This window comes from Chamaea fasciata, unplaced genomic scaffold (genome assembly GCF_029207755.1).
Source record: "Chamaea fasciata isolate MVZ Bird 193981 ecotype frontalis unplaced genomic scaffold, bChaFas1.0.hap1 SCAF_6, whole genome shotgun sequence".
In the NCBI taxonomy this organism is placed as follows: Eukaryota; Metazoa; Chordata; class Aves; order Passeriformes; family Sylviidae; genus Chamaea; species Chamaea fasciata.
Genome location: NW_027094091.1, coordinates 58,522,904 through 58,545,270, shown reverse-complemented (window position 1 = coordinate 58,545,270; position 22,367 = coordinate 58,522,904). Strand labels below are relative to the sequence as shown.

Sequence of the window (22,367 nt, the reverse complement as noted above, 5' to 3'; positions counted from 1 at the left end):
TTCATTTTCATAAATATTATATTCATAATTCATAAATAAAGGTTCAAAGATGGTTCATTTAACAACAAAATTTAGAACAAATTACACACAATACCCAGTCTACATTTCAGCTCACACTTTAACCAAACACTTCAAGAGTCTAATAAATACTTCTAACAGGTAAGAATAATTCCTTGCCAACGCAGAGTGAGCAAACACTATCAGTGAATTGAAAATACATCACAGTGAACATCTACTAGATGACTCTTGGGCCAACAACTTTTCCAATGCCAGATGATGACATTTTAGCTTGTAAGCCACGTGTCCCAGTATCCCTTTTCTTACCTTAATTAAGGGTATTTATGTGCAACACATGTATTTTAGGTTTAAACAGACTAAGATGCAGTTTGTAGACTGATGGCAAGGCATGTAATGACAACACTGAGCCAGCACTTTGGTATTAAGCCGGTAAATAAAACATTCATAACATTCGTATCACTTTGTTTTCATGTACTCAGAATATTTTATAACAAGGTACTGTTTACATTTGTTCTATCATTAATATACGTGCAGCTAAACTTGCTACCAATATAGTGTTTGATGAGAGAACATAAAATCAATCAAAAATCTGTTTTTACCATCCCATCCTGCCCTTTTTTCAACAGTTGCTTAGGTGGAGGAGGAAGAATTTTTAAACCCACAATATTCTGTGAGACACTTTGGCAAACAGATTTTCTGAATGATGCTGACTCTGAGTAAAGCTACTGATCTTTCCAATGCTGAAATATTTTCTTTTGCATCTGAAAAATACAGGCCGAGTTATTTTAACTTGACAGCCAACCAAACTAAAATATCAGAGGCTACAAAACTCTGATATTTGATGTTTGCTACATATGTGTAGACTGCACCTTAAGAGAACTGTTAAAAGTGCAAGAGTAAATTCAGAAGCACAAGCCAAATCAAAGTTGCTCCTGCCACTAAGATCCAGTATCAAGGAACAAAAGGACTGAGCTCAGCAGCTGAAGCCATCCTTGAACATTTGTTTTTATATTGGCATCCAGCTTGGGCTGAAATCCAGGTGCACAAAGTTTAAGAACAACTTGCATCCTTGCTCTATCAATTCTGCATGCTGTGACAACTGGTTCAGGCACCTTGCATTTGACTGGCCTGTGGCCAAACCACAAGAAAACACAAAGACATTGAACATTCACCAGATGCCTTGAACAATGCGGAGTCTTAAGAGTTTCAACACCGCAGTGGTTAACGAAGACTTTTGTGTATTTATAAAGCACAAACTTACCTCTCTCAGTACAGAATCCGTTATAGAACTTAAATTAACAGCTCCTTCATATGTCAAATAGTAGAACACATTCAGGGACCTAACAGCCTCTGGCCCTTGCTGTTTGTAGCCAAAAATCAGATCAATCCACTGGTGAAGCTGGCAGGAAACAAACTCGCTTTCTAATGCCTGTGAGAAAAAAACAAACACACACACAAAACACAAACTTGAGTTTGCCAGATAGTCATCATTTGGTGGTAGCAGGAGCATTTTTGTTTTACAGCATGCAAAATTATCTTAAGAAGTCTAAATACAGAACTGATAAGAGTATTTTAGATATTCTCTCCCAAAAAGCAAATGGAAAGTATTTGTCCATTTATACACAGCCAGGGTATGTTCTGAGCACTCTCCAGGTGAAATTTTACTTTCCTGTGTGATCTTCATGCTGAATAACAACAGCAGGATTGTCTGATTCTGACAGCCAGAGAGAAGATTGATGGAATTTGGGTAACAGAACTAACTAACTAACCAGGCACGTTAGGGTAAAACATTTTTAACAAGCTGGAAATAGCCAACTGCCACCACTTTCATGCATTTCTTGTGCACAAACCTGCACAGGAGTACTATGTTGAATGATTAAGCTACTTTTCTGAAGATGTTGTCCACTTACAACCCAACCCCCAAGACAAGAGCATCCAAAAAACACTACATTAAAAGGTAACCTAAACATCATTATCATCTAAAGAGTAAATTCACGTAGATTAAATCACTGTCAGGATTTGTTTTTTCCTGTTTCATACAGAAAATTCAATGTATTTCTGATTTGAATTACCAAATGAGAAAACATAACAAACAGATATTTTCTTTATCTAGCAAAATGAATGGCATTTTCTAAGCAGAGAAAATTCCTAATTTTGAGCAGAGGAAGTTGAAATTAATCTGAAAACCAAGGAAATCGCTCTGCAATTTGCACACAAAAATGATGGGTTTGTTTCATTAACCGATGCCTGAAAACAACATTTAAATTGACACATAAAACCAGCAATTGTCTTAATTTGTGTGGTGCACTCCATACAAAAGCCCTAAATATGTTCAAATTAGAGCAAGCTGCTTGATTGTCACTGCAGTTTCATGTCATATTAATGCATGACAAACATTAAACCATACACTTAAATGGCAATTTATATCATTTAAATGTTTACTGCCACACCAGACCATCATTCATTTAAATGTGACTTTCTGACAGCTAATTTCAGTTAATTTTCCTCGATTCACTTAATTAGAACTTTCAATCAAGAAAAGACCTGTACGTATCTTAGACATCGTATCATTCTTGTTTTATTATTACTTTTATTAGGATACTGAATTGCTGAAAGCATTCTTTAAAATGAATCACCACACAGTAGAGTGTCTGCGTGGATGATCACACAGCAATACCTTACAACATATATGCTTAGACAGGACTTTTTTTTTTCTTTTTAATTTAAAAAACACCCAATAGTTAGACACAGACACACAATTAAAACTATAAAAAACCACAAGCAGGCCAATTAAAAATTAATGATTTCAAAATTGTTTAATAAGATAAAACCAGTCAGGAGTCTCATGAGTGTCCATAATACTGCAATGTGCAATAAAATTCTACAGGGCTCAGCAAATGACAATGATAAGAATTAATTTTCACACTATCCTGCTAAAAAAAAAAAAATTAACCCCGGCACATACTTCCTGTTATCGTTATAACTATTTAATGTCAAGAAAGAAAGAATGTTAGGAACTTGAGATTTTTTTATAGATACATATGTAAATATTCAGCATGTGTTGAAGTTGTTCATATTCTCCTTTTCCACAAAAGCTACATTTTCAGTGAGTCATATTACCCACATAAAGCATTTGGACCTGGATAACTAAAGGAATACCTTTAGCAAGCTCCTTAGATTAACGTCTGTATAAATGCGATTTTTTTCCTTAAAAAAGCAAAACTAAAACACTTTGCCCTCTCGGGGAATGGTTGGGAGCCATCCTGATCTTACTTCCCTGTTTCAAAATTGAAATTATTTTACAGTTGAAATTTGTACAGATTCAAAAGCAGGTAATTTTTTTCTTATTAAGCTACTTTAAGATCTTCTTACTTGCTAAATCCCACGTGGAAGGGGTAACTGGAAACCAGCTACAGTCAGCATCAGGACCTCGAAACCGCACTGTTCAGCACCAGACCAAACAGCACACAAATTCAAAGGCCAGATAATCTTGCCTGATATTTCAGGTTCACAGTTAAGCTCTGGGTTAGAGAGAAGTGCTTATGCTATGACATAATCAATGGGGGAACAATAATTAACAGCTTGTATAATGACTAAAGAACAGACTTCCAAGGAAAACAACACCATGTGCAGGATCAGTGTGATGCACTTTGCAGCCACACTGGTATATTTAAATATGAACCCTCCTTGAGAAAGCATCTGAGAAATAGAGGTTGTAATTTGCAGAACTATTTGGTTACAAAAAGAAGGGGATTTGCCTTGTTTAGAGCTTTTAAACATTGCTGTTAGCATTTACTTCTTGCAAACCTAAGCCAAGCCTATTGATGGCTCAGCATTTAGGATTACTTCAGCCTCCACTGCATTTAGAACAGACAGTGCTCGTTAAGGCTCGAGTTAAACCCAGCACACAGCCACAGGATATGAATATCCCTTCATGCTGCCCCTGGAGCAAATCAAGGAATTGCCAGTGCCCCTGGGGCAGAGCAAGCACACTGCTCACCCTGTGCTCTGAGGGAAATGGGCACAACAGGGAAACCCCCGAAAATGTCCAGCATACACAGCAACATCCAATTCCACTGAGTTATTGTAAAACAAATCAGGGACTCATGTCCAATTGCTAATGGATCAAACAAGCCCACGGAAAGGCAGTCACGTGAAGCCACACACAGATTGTCAATTCTGTCCACAGGGGACTCATATTAACTTTGACAAACTGTCTTGGGGCTGATATCTGCTTCTTTAATGAGATCTATTAGGCAGAGACTAAAACACTTGAGATATGCTAAAAAGTACAGTATACAGATGTCAAACACAAACACCTATTAGTAACTTTCATTTCTCTATTCCCAAGGTAGAAACACTTCAGACACATCAACAAATAGAAGCTTTGATCTAACTAGGAGATTTTAGTTTACTCATAAATATTTTTTGAATGCACAATCTGATGTCACTAAATATGCGCAATCAAAACTATCTTGTTGTGAACAACTCTAAAATTCACTATTTTATGAGCATCTTTTTCTGTCCTGTTCTCTGAAAGGACTGAACAGGGAATAATTTACTGCTGGCAACCAAAGACTAACATCAGTCTAATACTAATACAAATGATTTGGTAGAAAAAGGATGGAATGACAAAAAACATAAAACTAGAAGGCTGGGAATGATTCTTCCTTTTTCCAGTATAGATTCTCTAAACATTTATCATGATATATTTTCCCAAACAATATTATACCTTTGGAATCAAGATTTGTATCTTTGGAGTGATTACTATGGCTTTTGACCTCTGCTTTTATTTCTGCTTTAGATTTTATGCAGTGACATACAGCATATGAAGTGATGTCTGTTAAAAATGAATATATACCGTGCTTGAGTTTGGGATGTTCCAATGCTGAAATTAGATGAAAGGTTTAACTGCATTTTTTTTTCATCAGCACAGATTTATATTCATAGGCAAGCTATTCAGAAATGAATGACAGACTTACTTGCCTTATTCCTATGCTGATTAAAGCAAAGTAATTTTGAAGCACAGCATAAAGCACGCACGTAACTCTTATTTGAATGACAGAAAAAGAGTCCAACCCATGCAAAATGTGGTTTATGAAATGTTAAAATGAAAGGAGAAACTTTGAGGAGAAACCAAAACTGCTTGTACATGAATGATCTTTCCTATTTATTCGATTGGAAAGAACCCAAACAAACAATCAAACCAACAAACCCAGGAATACACTTCACCAGCAAGTAAGGAATAAATCTCAAGTAAAAATAATGGCCTGTTACCTCTAATGGACTAAACATTTTAATTCCCCTCTGGAAGAATTTCCTCTGAAACACTTAAAATGGAGTCTTTTTTACGTCCCACTTGAAAAATATTTATGTATGAACAGAAAAGCATGAATTAGGATTTCACACATTTTAGCACAACCACAACTTTCAGGTGAAAAATACTCTTCTTGAACACAACAAAACACCCACATAACTGCGGCAGCAGGTAAGTGCTTTAAATTAAATACGTGCTCTGGCTTGGAAATATGTGTGTCCACATGCATTCAAAACAAAACCCCAAATCCACCAAAACTAAACAACTGGAATGATGTTTGCATGTTCAGGCTTTCAGACACAAGTCGGTAATGCTGCCTTAACATTGATGTATGACCTTTGTAAGTTACAATGAAGAAGGCTGTTTTTTTCAGCCTAATTAGAACTGTTTCAAATTTTCCTGCTAAATATACGATAGAAAGTCCTTTCAACTTTTTTTTTCTTTTTTTTATTCTAGAGTTTCTTTTCACGTCAGCCTTGTTCCAATCAAAATATGTTTCGAATTAAATTATTTTGATTCAATATGGGGATCACATTTCACTTCTAAGATTTAAAGTTCGAAAAGGAAAAGTTTAGGCTGTTCAAACAAAGCAAAGGCAGCCACTTTGCGGAAAGCTATTCACTTTTACCAAGACTGACAAATTGTTTGTGTGCACCATTAGGTCTAGTTTCTGCAATAGTTGCCAGATTTCCTGTCCTCCTAATAACATATTAACTCTTCAAGTGCTGGCTTTATCTTTAGAGGTTTCTCAGTTACCTCCAGGAATTAAAAACTGAATTACCAAACGCGCTTTCACCAGCAACACTGTTTGATCACAGCGGTAGACGTCTGAGAATAAAGATCTACATAAAGTTATTAGAAAGGTACAGAACTCAGGCCTGCCTTGAGGATATCAGAAGGAAGAGGACAGTAAACATACTAAGTAGAAAACTCCATGTTCGGCATGAGGTAACACAAATCTCAAACGGAAGAAAGGGATATCAAAACCACTTACATGATTGGTGGGTTTTGACTCGGTAAGTAACTATTTCAAGCAAATGTATTTAGTTTTGCTTACTAAAAATAAAATACTTACTGTATTTTACAATTTGTTTTAAGCATGAAATACTTCAGAAACTAAGCATTACTTAGAGAAAAAAAATAAAAGTAACTATTTTTTCTCTGTGTGTGTATTTCAGAAACACACTGCCAATTCTTCATTACTGTTGTAACAAAAGTGGGCGTTTTACTTTATTTCTCTACTTGGTTAGAGATACAAGGACAAAGTACTCTAGAAAATACAGTCCTAATAAAACATTTAACTCAGATGCTTTATTGAAGATAACTGATCTCGTAGAAAAAAGGATATCAGCAATTTGAGAAGCTCAGAGACAGGAGATCCCTGGAAGATTAACTTCCCCTCCTCCTCTGTTCCTTCTTCTCTGTATTTAACATTAAGCTAGTAAGCATTGAAAAAAAAGAAAATTTTTGTAATAGAGTAACTTACTGAAATTTAGTGGCAAGGTATATTCTGCATGAGCAGCACGTACACAAAGAAAAATATTTTGCAATGCAATGATTCAAACTCCTATCTCAATTAGTATCATTATTACCAAAATAAGAGTAGCATGTTTAGCCAAAAATCTTAAGCACATTTTTTTATCTTTTGGTCATTTCTATATTGTAATTTTGTAGTTTAAATGGAAAAAGTCAGACAGCTGCTACACATTTTATAAAATGAAACTTGCATCTCCTTTAAAATTCAGCTTTATTCTCAACTGAAATGTCTATTATTAAGTGCCAGGAATAAAAGATTTCCGTGAATATGAAAACTTGCATTAGAGCATTTGTAGCTACTCTTTCCATCAAGGGCAGTGATTACCTTTAAAATATTTATCTTCCTGCAAATTTGAGAGAAATATTTTAAGGCAGAAGTTCTGCAATCTTCCATGAACAGTTTATGAACAGAACAAATGATGCATTTTTATTCTTAAATTTCAAAGTTTAGACATCTACCTTAGGTATTGCCTCACCTCAGTTGTTCACAAATGCATGATTGTTACAATTCTAACTTCCCTACTGAAAAACAAGAGTGGGCAAAACCTATCTGAGACAACTGGGTCCATCAGTAATTAGATGCTTTCCAAAAGATATCCCAAGACAGGCCCTGTCCCAGCTGTCTGGTCTCTTCACACCGAGAGATAGAAAAGGTACAGAATTAGTAAGAACAAAAAAATAATCAGGAGGTCTTTACTACATTCCCCTACATGAAAAATTATTTATAAAAGCCATTAATTAATTGCAGTTGTGAAACCACCCAAACGCCCATCGTTACTCACAACTCTGATAATACTGCTCTATGTGGCTGGCATCTGTACTTCCCAGAGACACAGAGAACACACATCTAACTGTGACTGGTTAGTCCATAACCACTTTTTTACTACAAAGTTGGCTACAAGCAAGTATTGATAACAACAGGAGGTATTGCTGAGCTATTGACCATTTTCCATTTTCCTCTACCACATCCCCGAATTTACTGTCCACATTTAAAACGCCTGCTACGCTGTTAAGAGGATTCTCTCCCACGGAAAAGTCATCAACATCCTGAGGCCAAGACAGGGAATGAAAACTCTTTCTGAAAATCTTCACACACAGCACCAAAAGGAGGCAGGAAGTTCCCTCCTCCCTGAAATTCAGCAATTCCTTTCCCAGTTCCTCCAGCACTTGTTTGCATGAAGACTGACAGCTCGGATCTGGAACCTATTACCCATGCAAGCACAGGCTGTTAACCACACAGCTGACAGTTGGCTCAGTCAAATTAGCTCAAATGAAGTTTCGTGTTTAAAAAAAAAAAAAAAACAACCCCAACCACCAAAACACCACCAGGCAAGACTGCATTTCACAGCTCAGTGCTGTGCAGCGGTTGTCTCAGCATCCCGCTCTGCCAAGATAACCTACTTTTCCCCTCAGAAGCCAAATGCAGGGACACTGCTTCCAATGCTTCAGCTCACTTGCATTACTCATAGCCAAGGGACTTCTGTGTGGCACCTCCTGGAGCCTTGTGATCGCAGTCTGAATGTCAAGTGTTAGCAAAGACAAACTGAAAGGTCAGAGGACTCCACACCTCTAAAAGGACAGTAAACAGTCATGCAGCTTTTTATGTTACGGATTCTTTCTCTTTAGGAGAGAGGCGCAAAACACACCACAAAACTTCAAACCGTGCAACATTTGCTTGCCTTTGAGGCTGCACCAGCTTTTTAAATGCTGAAGCTTGAAACAGACCTAATTCTGAAATTCAGGAATGCACTGGAGTGGGATTTTAGCTTGCTTACATTTACTGAACATACAGGTAGCATAATCCTACTGCAATGTACAAACTCAGTGATTGCAGTGGAGGTCACGAAGCTTTAGAAAGCATCAAAATCATGAACTGAGCTTGCATCACTGAAATGCAAAACCAAGGTTTATGTGAACACAGACAAAGCCACACTTGAAATGGCTTTCAATTCAGTATTTAGGCTGCCACCCCATTAAATCCTCAAAATTTAAGCCTAAGCATATTGTTTGGTTACTGACAGCACAACACACTTCAGACTGTGAGAAATTAGTGATTTTTCAATGTATTTTACATTTAAACTGCTTGTACAGCTCTTCCTTCCCTAAGATTACTCTGCAAGCCCTAGAAATGAACCGTTGCTTTATTTTTGCACTCTGTTTCAACAGCTTGCAGCATTTATGCTGTGCTTTGATGTGTCAGTTGTATACCCAATTCACAAGAGCTGTAATGATCAACAAGTATTAGTATGCATGTAAGAGGAGACAGAAATGGTTGCAAACACATGGTCTTCCAATCACTGCAAACAGAACAAGCAAACATCTTAGAGGAGTTGTGGGGACTAATCTGATTTGTCTTTGAAGCCAGTGGTGGGGCGCAAATAAAATGCTCCAGAAAAGGTTGTTTAAGATTAGGAAATGGCATGACAAAAGGTCAAGGAATTTAAAATTTAAAACACAGTTTAGATGCGAGTCAGGCAGAAAAGTAATTTCTATCTTGTCATTTGGCTTGTCTGCTAATTCACAGAACAGAACTATTCTAAAGCTTTTGGGGAACAGAACACAAGATTTGCAAAGGCAATTAGGGTACCACATGTGAATAAATCAAACAGCTACAAAAATAGGAAAAAGCACTATATCATCACATGGGATAAATGTGTAACGTTCTGGGCTGAGGTGCCCAGCTAAGAACAGGATTTGCTTACTTGAGATGACTATGAACAGTGAAACCCTGATCTCTTATAAAGCCATTCTGAGGGGTTGCTTAGGGTGACATTACGAGGTGTGTTTAGCAAGGACATCAGACTCCTTGAAGCTGGCATTTAATTGGAATGACAAAGGAGAACTGCCATTTGACTTTGAGAATGACAGAGAAAGGAAGAATCTGTGCAGCAAGGACGTTCAGCATTTAAGGAAAAATAATCAGATTTGTGGGACCTGCTATTTGGAAAATGAAATGCTCATTGCAAATTTGCTCAAACACAACATGTTCCCATTTAAGATCTTGTTCTGGCACATTTGCATAACAAGATATCCAAGTTATTGGGAAATCTGGATCCAGACAAACTGGTGCTCAGGCTGGCTCACCTACCAAATACCCTAGGGCAAGAGATCCCAGTTTCCTGGTTAAGCTTGACATTGCCCCAATCCTGACCGTGTCATTCCCTCTCCCAGTGGATCCACTGAGTTGTCTCATGGTCCCTGGGAGGAGGTTGGTTAGCACTGGAATTCATAACAGACTAAATAGCTCTTAGGAGTGAAGTTCAAAGCTTGAAAGAAATCAAATTGAAAATGAATTGTATTTATAAATTACTTCTTAAAACATCCCTCCTTAGAAAACACAAAATTTGGGGTGTTTATTCTAATTTCATGATGCAGTGCGTGTTAAGTTTCAAACAGCTTTGTTCACAATGCTTTCTTGTAAACAGAGTAATATTTTCTAGATTTTATTCCCTTCTTTTACCTAACCAGCTTCAAATTTCCACTGACAGCTGTACACAGAAAGACAAGTGATATATTGAGTATATTGAGCATGCTCAGGAAACCAAGGCATAAACACCTCCAAGTGCAACAGTGTCTGCAGCCAGTTGAGACCAAACTTTTCATAACCTTTATATTACTCTGCCGTGAGCCATGTTAGTGGGAAGGGCACAGGAGATGAATACTATGAACATTCAGAGGCTGAATGCTGAAAAAGCACATGGTCAGTTATTAACATTTTTATTAACTACATATTCTCCTGTTTTAAGCTACATAATACGCTGGAAAACTCTAGAATTTTCTCTTATATTAACAGCATAACTTCTTCTTCATAGATGTGCTAAAAACCCCCTAACACTTAGAAATAAAGCAAAAATATACTGCAGCAAAATGGTATTTAACTCCCATATTCCAAATAACCATTTAACTCAGAAGCTGAACTCCCAGGGCCAGCTCTTGCTCTTTAGAGGGAAAACAAGCAACTATCTATGATGCTACTTCCCAGGACAGAAAAAAAACAACTTACAAAAATACAAAAACAGAAAAAAAAATCCAGCACAATATTATGCCATCTTTCAAAGCAGCAACAACCAAATTATAAGTTTTAAATCAAATAACACTCCAATAAGCCTGTGGAGTTGTGGAGAGTGTCATGGAGTGGCATGCCGCTTTCTTACCCAGAGGATGCTAAGCACAAGGACACCATCAAGCCCTTGTTTCACCAGAGCTGTGAGGGACCCTGTGGTCCATTTACTCAAGACCTGGGCTCGGTGATCCTTGTGGGTCCCTTCCAACTCAGAACATTCTGTGAAACTGCGACTTTACCCAGAGAAGCGAAAGGATCCCACAGCCATACAGGGGGCTTCACACTGCAGGGCACCTACTGCTGCTGCAGGTATCTCCTCCAGCCTCTGTCCCCCCTACGCCAACAGGTACCAGCCTCCACCGCCTCAGCTTGGCCCTGCAGAGCCCGTGAGAAACCAGCTCTGCATTTTCAATTCCACCCTTTATTTCAACTACCCCAGTTTACCAAACAGCAAAACCCCCCTCTTTCAGCATTGTTTGGGACCGCTGCGAGCCGCCGGGCGGGGCAGCTGGGCATGCCTCCCCTCGGCGCTCCGGGCCCGTGCCCAGCGCCGTGGCCGAGGCTCCGAGCCCCGGCCCCGGCCAGCGAGGGGCTCAGGGGAGCGGGGATGTGCCGGGCGGGGGAGCAGCCCCGGCGCTAATGAGCGGCTCCCGGGGACCCCGCGGCGGCTTTCAAACCTGGCCCGCTTCAAACGAGGCCACCCGGGCACGGAGCGAGGGCGACTGGAATAAATGACCGCAGTAATTAACTCTGATTTTGGGAAGCACCTGACTGGAAAGGGAGACGAGGAGCCGTGCGGCAAGGGAAGCTTTGCTTTAGCGCCGTGTTTGCGTGCGCTAGGAGAGCTCTGCCTTTCAAATAGGTACGTGGGGGCACTAATGAAAAGCAGCTCTCGGCCCGGGGCCTCCCCATTCACTCTCGAAGGAGCAGAGAAGAAAAGCTTCAAAGTAGAACTAATTTACTTCATCCAAACCCGGCTCTGGGCAGCCTGCAGTTTGTACTGACACCGCGACAAAATGTTGGCCGGAAAAGAGAAGGGTCGCCTCTTTTCACAGGGAGGTTAAACATTTTAAAAGCACCTGCAAGCTCTTGGTCTAATTTTTTGCCTTTTTTTTTTGTTTGTTTGGGTTTTTTAAATTTAGTTTTATTTAAATACAGCTATTGAGACCTTCATCAAGAAAAGCAACCTCTCCATTTTCCATGCCCACGCTGCCAAATTTTATAAAGCCTGAACACGTTCCCTTCCCTCTAGCGGTGGGAACTTTACTTTTTTACACTGTGAAAAACAGCAATTACACGTATCTTTTTTTTTTTTCGGTGGGGGAAAATAGAATTGGCAATCTCCAGCAGCCCTTAGGCAGGAAACACGTTTGCTGTGTGCTGGCTCTCTGTGCCATGCTATCTCACCACTCGGATTTTACCAAGCAGAGTTCCAAGGAGTGAGGGCATTACTGCCTGCTGTTTTACAAGCAATCAGCAATTCATTGTGCCAGTGCTGTCCTGTACCTGCTGAGTAAATGCTTTAAAAAAGTTCTGCTAGCTGCCCAGTAACAACTACAGTATGGTAGCAAAAGCAATTCACCAAATGTTTACACTGAGCCTCTGATTTATTTGACAGCTTTACACCTTCAAGACATGATATAATTAAATGTTTTGACAATGAAACAAAAATTGTATAAATTAGAAAGTCGTTAAAGCTGTACAGTATCTAAAATGAAAACACAGTGCGGCTGTAAAACATGATTTCTAAAATGCTTCTATAAAATTGACAAAATGTATTTAACTTTTTTATCTTTAGACTTTCTGCTACTGTAATAAGCTGTTATACATCTAAAAATTTCTTAATTTGATCACTCTATGAATGCCATTTCAGAACATTACAAATGTTATTCTGTGTTATTTCAGAAAGGCAAACAAATCATAGCTTAAGCAGAAATACTAGACCCAAAATATGACACTTTTTAGAAGTTAAAATACTAAGCATTACCTTAATTTGTGTCAAATGCTGTTATTGTTTCGAAATATAAATCAACAGCTGCCACAATGTCTTAGGGGGACAACTAACAATGCTGTGATGTTAATTCTGCCCATCCAAGGCACTCAGTTCAAGTCTCAGACAACATTTTGTGCCTGTGTAGACCAGCAAGATGCAAGCTGGCACCTCCCATGGCAGAGAAGAGGGCGCACAACACACCAGGAATGCTGAAAATGGGATTCAGAAGGTGAAAAACTCACTGCTGCCCATGCCTGTGTTCAAAGGCCAGCCCAGGAGAATGGCAGCAATGACCAGTTATGTTCCAAATGAAAACAAGCACGTTAAAAATCACATTTTAAAATTGAAACAAATGTCTGTGAACTACGACTGCTCACTCCAAGGTCAGTTCGTATCTTTTAAATGCAGTTTCATTATCATTTTTTGGTAGTATGTGTATAAAATGTGAGCTTATTGCTAGCCTTAAAAGCTAATTGTTTAAACAATGTATAATTATATAACCATTATTTAAACATTAAAGCCTTTAAGCAACTATGCAAAAACATTTAGAATCAACTTTGTAATGCAGCTGAAGAGCACTGTTGTTCTAAAGGAAACTGTAATCCAGCAAAAGGTAACAATGACCAGTTGTTTATAAAAACCACTGAAATGTTTGGGAACTAGTTCACATTCTCATGCTATGTTTATGTTTCCATTCATCATCCTTCTCCTTGAGAAGATAGCTCAAAAGGAAGAAAGACTAGAGAACAAAATTTTGTTTAAATTACACATGGAGACGTCAGGTAATTTAACAAATCGAGACCAAAAAGGGGTGCCTGTGTATAGCTAAAATCATTATTGCATTAAATCATTTTCTCCTCTCTCTCTCCCCCTCTCCCTCTGAGGGACCCATCTTTGCAGTGAGGCTTATATTTATTTTGTATATTCAGCTTTGCCAAGAACTTCTAATTCACAAGTGAAGAAAAGGAACCAGAAATACAATCCAAATGTAGAAGTACACCATGTATAAATGTTACTGTAGTCTTGTCAGTCAAAGAACAGACACAATCTTTGCTTAAAACGTGTATCTTAACCATTGACTCCCACCCTCTTCACACTTCTCTTCCATTGCACCGTAACAGAATACAACAGAATAGGATATGATGCCCACAGGAAATAAATTGGTGGCAATGGGACAATTTCAGGACTGGCATAGTGGGCAAATGGATAAGAGTTATTCATCAAACTGTTCATTAGGTGGAGTATGGCTGCAGTGGGCTGTGTTTCTGAATAGAAATCTCTCTTTTTTTGCCCCACACTTGTAAATTATTGAAGCCACGTGGCACATTTCCATAATGATGCATGTGATAAGTGAATGTGGGGAAATTGTTTTCCCTTACACCTCTGTGGAAGACGGTTCAGGAAGTTACCATTTTGTTTAATCAAATATTTGGGTTTCGATTCCAGATTCTGTTCTGTGTCTGCCTTTCAACTACCATGGGTTTGAAATAAATAATGAAGAAAACTGTGAGAATCAAAGAAAAAATAGCTAGAGGTCCTTGGAAAGAACCTATTCTCTACTTCATTATTGTTATAAAAAATATGAAATACCTGGGATAATTTGGAAAATGTTTGTTCTGTGACAAGCTGGCAAGAGAATTCTTGCCACACAAAGATTAGACAGGGTGTGCCTGCTTGCTACAAAACCAAAGTAAAATGAACTTATCTGACTGGTCCCATTGAGTTTTTGCTGTATTTAATTTGGGGAGTGGTACAGAGGACATAATATTAAAAAATATTTAATTTAAGCACTGCAGGTTGAGTTCAATTCCAATTGTTCATTAATGTAAACTACAAGCCATTTATTAATCCTTCATCTTAAGAGTGTTCACAATTCTCTAAATACCTCTTTTCCCTCCTCCCAGGGTGTAAGTAAATTCAAGTGGACATTTTATAATTAAACAAAACATCAAAATAATAGGCTTTTATGCAGCTACCCCATGCAGGTGGATTTTTTTGTTTTAAAAACCTATTCCTTGTCTCTCAGAACAAACTTCTATTAGAGCAATACTGAGTCTGTTCCAGGGATCAACTGACATGGAAATACACACACACAAAAATCCCATCTTACTCAGGAAACTTTTAGAACAAAGTCTTTTGGGGACTTTATGTACTGGCCTTGCCACTGAGATAACAGAATTTGCTAGGCATATAATTCAATGTCATTCATGCCTTAAATTCTTGTAAATGTGTTATATTAATCCCAATTTTTATTGTAACAACCATCCTCTCCAGTTTCCTCTCATGAAGACAATAAAATGGCCAGTGCTTTTCCACAGGCAAGATGAGACTTAGACTACATTTCATTCTTTTTTACCTAACCTGGTCTTTATTCATCATTTAATTGTGGCAATGTTGATGTTATTTCATTCATTAAATATTTTTGGAAAAATTTATTCTCTGAATGAGAACAGACATACAAAATGATCCCACACCTTTTCTTATAAGGATATGAAATATCATAACCTGTGGTGTTGATGGAAATGACATGCAGAGATTCTGCTACCTAAAACCTTTCTCAAATTTTAAAGCATTTGAATAAATCTCCATTCACCATTAAAAAAAAAAAAAAAACCAACTGTGAAAATTAACAAAATTGTAAAAGTCCAAGAATTGATACTATAAAAATCAGAATCACAAGTGCAAAGATTTCAAGAAGCTCTACTGCAGTATTTTTTGTAAATTCATTTTAGCTTGAGCAAGCTCCCCCCCTGCTATTTATGTACTAAATTTATACATGATATAGTGGTAAAATCTAAAACTTCAATACATCCTTTAAAGTGTAGATTCATAAAATCCCTAAGCAGGTAATCACAGGGACTTCTCATATAACACAGTAAACACCTTAGAGGGCCTTACATAATTATGTCACTCCTGCACTGTACATACACTAAACAAGCCCTTTAGTTTTCTTCTTTACAAAAATACACCAGGCCACATTATAAAGATTTATCCTAGCACTACGGAAAATAAGGGAAATGTGCTATGATTTATTAGCCAATTAAATGCATAATTACTGATTTATCCTTCAAATTACCTATGAAAAGCCCTATTGTTGTGAGCCAAAATGAAATTCTTAGTGTATGATTATTGGCAATACTAAAAACTCACAAGAAAAATGTCCAGCTTAGCATGTGCACACAAATAGAGATGTAGAAGAAGACAAAAACCTTATACCTGCAAAAAAAAATGAATGTGTGTATGAGGGAGAAGCATTATTATCACAACATGATGAGAATTAAAATAGTATGGCTTCATATTTGACATAATTATATCTGTTTCTGCTGAAAGTTAAGATATGGGGAATTATTTTTCTGGACATCAGTGGACTAAAAATATTCAAATGCAAAAGGTTTTTTAAATCAACTTGTTATTTGTTGTTAATTTTTAAGTATTACATTTAAGTACCTTATTGGTCCTGGGCCATAAATATGTGCGAGAAATTCAGTGCACAAAAGAAAAAAATAAAGGTGGTTGTAGGAAAGAGATTGTGACTCATTTATGGACAGAAATTCCATCAGCTGCCTTGTGTTTCGCTGTTTGTTTCCCAGCCACTTCATTGCCACTAGACAATAACATAGTTCTGCACAACAGTTGTGTGGGCAATGCTCAAGCACCCAGTGAAAAACCTGCAAACGGGGAGAAGATTCAAAACTACTAAGAACAGAAAGTGATGGTGACTGCCTGACCATGGAAATTCAGCAGAATATGGAAGTGCCTGCCAGGCACAAATCCTGTCTGACCAGCACCTACAATGTCAGGAGCAGGGAAGAGGGAGGAAAAGAAGAAAGACCTTCCCTCTTCAGGAAAGTTTGCATAGGAAAACCAAAGAAGAGGAAGGAGATGGGCTACACTGCCAGCCCCTGAAAGCCACAATTCACTCTTTCCAGTTATGCAAGAGTTAAGAGGTGAAAATCATTACCAATGATTTTGGACCTCAAAATACAGTGTAATTTTTAATTGCCTAGGTAAATTTGAGACTTGAGAGTTCACATTTTCAATCGTCTATTCACAGAATTAGAAAACTGTTTAATTCAGAAACTGATGAATTATAAAAGTTTAGACTTCAGCAAACTAACAGTTTCAAGGGCAACAGCTTCAAGAAAAACACAAACTATGGCAAAATTTAAAGCGAGAAAGCCTGGAGATTAAAAATGCAAAAATCTTAAAGAAAAGGTTTACTGGAAACTGCAAGTAAAAACGGATTGTAGACTAAATTCAGTATATAACCTACGGACCCTTCTACATTAAACAGTGGGGGGGGTTTCACATTATATGGAGTGAGACGTACACTAACGAATATTTTCAAAGGCCTTACAGCTGCTGTTCCACTCAACGGAAACAAACTATTTAATATAGCTGGTAAAAAGCACATAATTAATAAATATAGGAAAACAACCAACTAGGTTTACATTGAGCCTTATGTTAATCTCTGCACACACAGGGGTATTCAATGCAAATATTAACAATAGTAAGATTTCAAAAACTTCTTTCTTCTTTAACAAAGACTTCATTAATTCCATATGTATAGCAAGCTTGTACATTTTAAATACCTAAATCCCAAAGACTTCTCCTTTAGACAATTCCTGGTTTTGGCAAAATGAAATCAAAACCATGCCATACAATGATTTTGCTTCTGACTATGCAAAATGACTCCACGTTCCTCTGATGAAACACTTCACAATGACTAACACATACAAGGAGCAAAGTTACTGTAAGAAACTCAAGTATAATTTATACACGAACAAGAATATTCATAATACAACTTAAAAAACATCCATGATATCCATGTCATTGGATTTGGTGAGGCAGCATAGGCACACCAGCCAACTCACTGGTGGAGCTGCTTCAGCTGCAGCATCAAAAGGAATATCTGGGAGAAGCTGAAATTAGGATAAAGGATGAAGAGTAAGAAGCAAAAGGACACACGTAGGGAGGAAAGCAGCAAATCGTTACATTCTCCAGCTAAGTGCTTTAAAGATGAACTTCCCTGTCACAATAATTTCCAATTCTATTCGGAGAAAAGCATGAGGTAGTGTTCTTCAGAACACATCCTCATCAGGACAAAGCCCTTTTATAGTGGCTTATGAAAATATATATATACCTGTTTCTTTAGTACTTAAAAGTAAGTACTTAATCATACAAAATAATTTTAGTGTCTTTTTAAATGTGCTTCACAGATGTCCCTTATTCTGACTTATCAAGAAGAACATAAATTAAGTTCAGCCCAAGAAATTACATGCAAGTGTTAATACTAGAGTTAGCAAAATACACTGACATATTTTATAGCTTACTGTGTATTACACCTTCCTAACTAGCTACATAAACTGAAAATGTGCAATATTTTTAATTAAGAAGACTACAGTCCTAGATGCTAAAAACACAGACTTTTAGAAAACACGATGATTCAAGGATGTGGGTAGGCAAAACTAAACTATGGAAAAATCTTTACGTATTCCTTCAAACACGGAGCAGAAATCAACTTTCTCTTTTCTCACAACCCACATGTGTCACTTCAGATTCCAAATCCAGACTCTGGAGAAAATGTGTGTGTTTTTAGGACTGCTACAGTATGCTAGGAAGCTACTGTTCCTCTGTATGGTTAATATAAATATACAGTCCCTGAAACACTAACTGAACATAAATTAAAAATTCTGTCATTAACATTATTTCACTCTGGAATCTCTATTATTGAGAACAGTGAGGCACAAAGCAGAATGTACATTCTTACATTGCTTTGTGAAACTTGGCATCAGTCAGTGTCATATAAAACACATCAAAAAAGCAGCACTACCAGTTTCAGCACAAATATTTAAAGTAGTTCAGTATAAACTTTACATCCAAATAAAGTCTACTAATACCCAGCAAGCAGTGGCGCAGCTGCATTAGCTCATGTAATGTTTCACACATGGAAACCAAGATGCAAGATTACCTCATTTATGGTAACACTCATAAACTACACAGTACACAGTAAACATGTCTACCCAGCAAATTAAAATATCACTGCACTATGCAGCAGCTGAAGCTATCCAGAACCTGTTTATAATCCAATAGAAACAGAAATTTGTCTTCAGTTCTAGAAACGGGGGGGGGAGGAGGGCGAATCAAAGTCTAAGTAAAATAAACTGCACTGCAAGTGTCACTTGCCCCAAGACTTCCTGCTTCCCACAAAAGACATGCAACCATTCTGGAGATCAAAGGTCACGGCTTTACAATAGAATACATTGTAAATAGGTTTAAAATAATTGAACACAACTGCAAACCAAGGACTCATTTATAGCTTGCTAGGAAAAAAATATAGCTGTTTTAAGTCATTCCCATATATGAACTGAAACCTGCATTATAAAACTGCATCTGCTTCCAAACTACCAGATCACCACCTGCATACCAGTTGGATTTGGTCATTCCACAGCCATCTAAATAATGAAATGCTTCTGAGTAAATCACATGCCACCATTGTTTGGATTATCCTCCACAATGTCTGGAGAAGCACGTCCATAACTGCTGCCAAAGGACTGGGTGCTCTGCAGCTTTCCTGGGATCTGAGGCTCATCCCTACATCCCTACAGAAGTGACAACTGCTTCCTCTTACTGCAGCATCAAGCATCAGCACAAATGCTGGAGATATTCACCTGCAAGGTGATTTCTTTCTCGTGCTGTACTAATCACACTGAATCTCCTCCTTACACAGTGCCTGGGACAGCGACTGTCTAACCAAGGGACATGGCACAACACTCTCTTCCATTCTGCTGGTTTCCAAGATCCGGGATTACACGTCCCAGACAAATCAGCATTTAGCCTGTGCCCAGAGGCACTGCCAGTGTGTCACCTATGTGAGCAGGAAACCTCAAGTTAGGGATGTACCTCCTAGGTACTTATGTCTACCTGCTCTTCTTCTTTTCAGTTTTTAATCACTCTCAACATTTGCTGTGGCAATAAAGCTATCAAACATAACCACATATTCCTCTCCAATTTCACAAACTCATTTTTGTTCAGTAACAGAAAAGGCCTGGTTTTTCAAAGGCTTTTTTTTTTCCCCCCCCAGAAACAGCTTCTGAGCTGAAACAACTCAAAATTTTTTTGGAAAATGAGCATGCACAACACATACCTTACAATTTATTACAGCTGTTCTTGCAGACCACAGACTCATTCACAATTTACAATAGGCACTATTTTTCAGCCAGCCAAAGCAATTATGTCATACACGTCCACATTCAGTATCAACAAGTAAAATCTTTAGAATTATGACAGTTAATAAAAGCTCCTCCAGCTCTGCTCCAAAACCCTGCACAAGTTTTAATGGGATAATCCTCAGAAAGCAAACTATCACCTGAGAATTATGTTTACTAGGGCTTATCTGGCACGTGATCTGCCTCTTATTAGTAAAGCTCAAATGCCCCCCTTCAGGGCATAATAAATTTGGGGGTTTGCTGGGATTTGTTAATATATTTTCTATCTCACCAGGATTAAAGGCAGGAAATAATTCGATGATATTTACTTATCTCTGTTGTTAACCTTAGTTACCTCTATTAGACTAGCAATTATACCACTACAAAACCATAATCACCAGTCACAGCAGAAGGACAGTTCATGCCCAGACTGAATTGATGCTCATTTTCACAATGACACGTGAACAATTAACTACTGCCACCTCCTTAAATCAGTGGTTCTCAACCTATGGTTTGCAGATGCCTTTGGAATATTTCTGAGAGACCACAAAGGGTAATTAAGGCAAGTCTTGGCTCACTGTCACTCAGCTGAAATTTGCTATCCAGGCAAAGGTATCCTCAATGGAAGATTTTATGGGGTCCCAGGAAAAAAAAACTGCTGGCACGTCACTGCCATAGATATTTTCTTACATGACAGAAGCAGACCTTGGAACTTTTACAACAGTTTTGACCTCTTAACTGCTGCAGGTGAAGAGTTTTCACCACAAAACTGCAAGTCTGAAACGATCAGGAATTCCAGAGTAATGTGATTTCTGGTGGAACATTCACCTCTGTAGGCAGGGTCTGGCAGATTCATTGTCTTTTTTCAGTTCCTTGTTCTGGCAGTGCTTATGGCTGTTAATAGAAGCCTACTGACTACTTCTAGTCAATAAAATCAGATTTAACCCAGGAAAACATGTCAGTGACAGCATAAGTCTCAGAGTACCCTCTTTTGCCCTGTTGCATATTACTTATTCTGAGTCATAAATTGCACTTTTTGTTTTGAAAAATCCTTTACGTAGGCTACTGCAAAACAACTACCCACTAATACCTAAAAGGAATTTCTGGTTTTAAAAAAACATATAATGAATTCTTTCCCACCTTTTTCCATCAAAACAAACCAGCAACACATACTCTGTAAGAGGAAAAAAAAAAATCTACCCAGTCATATTTACATATGTTTACATGTATATTTACTCCATCAGGGAAAAAGTATATTGAATACTCCACCTTAGTCTAAAAGCAAGTCATACCTAAGAGCAAATATGACTTTAAAATCTTCAGCAATATAATGGAGATATATGTATGCACGTCAATTTTTTGGTAATGCACTTTCTTATCACATTGGTCTTCAGAGCAAACTTCCCTCTTCCTATCTATTCATGGAATGCCAAATAATCATAATGGGCATAGATAAAAAAAATCTGTACCTTCACATTAACAAAAAATAAATTATATTAAAAATCAGGAGTCCATTTATTTGTGTCATGGGAAGATTGGTAAGGTCTTTCTCAGAGCCCCCCCAGCTTTAGAGACTGGGACCCCACTAAACAATGAGAAAATTTCATGTCTCATTCTCTACAAAGAGAGTAGTTATGTTATTTTTCAATGTATTTAAAAGTGAAAAGATTTTTGCATCACACTCAACTTGTCCTGGAAAGATGGATTTCATCGCTGCCATAAGACTGCCATCTAATTCAACGCTAATTACTTATTAGCCAATCTATATTTTGGGGGGGTATCTAGCTTGATACAAAGGTTTCTCAAAGTGTGATTAGTTCCATAATTATTTTCACCAGATTTCATGGTCAGGTAAGATTTGCTGAGGTTTCAGCTGCAATATTGACTTAAGCGGTTTCTGCCCCGTCACACCATTTTTAGACTCTCCTTCTTGACACCCAGTTATACAAACACAACTGTCTGCTGGGCTGAATGGCAAAGCAAATGAGAACTGACCCAAACTAAAACCAACATTTTATCTTTTCTTTCAGAGTCTGCAGAATGCTTAATACTCTGAAAAATGTCACCTCTTAATACTTTGAAAACACACACACAGAGTTAGCTGGGATGATAGGCAAGCATCTTCTGTCTCCTCTGCATTTATAAAATAGAAATAATACATTTTCCTCATCACGTGAAGGTCATGGGAAGGTAACTTAGTAATGTCTGTGGATGATTCAGACACTACTGAAT

At 37.7% G+C, this 22,367-nt stretch overlaps 1 protein-coding gene across 3 annotated transcripts in view; it reads right to left on the bottom strand.

Moving 5' to 3' along the window:
• Positions 1 to 22,367, bottom strand: part of LRBA (LPS responsive beige-like anchor protein) — a 364,153-nt gene that overhangs the window by 52,879 nt on the left and 288,907 nt on the right. For all 3 annotated transcript variants that reach the window (XM_066186497.1, XM_066186498.1, XM_066186496.1), the window contains one exon: positions 1,280 to 1,447. In XM_066186497.1, coding sequence (XP_066042594.1) covers positions 1,280 to 1,447 — 168 coding nt within the window. The remainder of the gene's footprint in view (positions 1 to 1,279; positions 1,448 to 22,367) is intronic.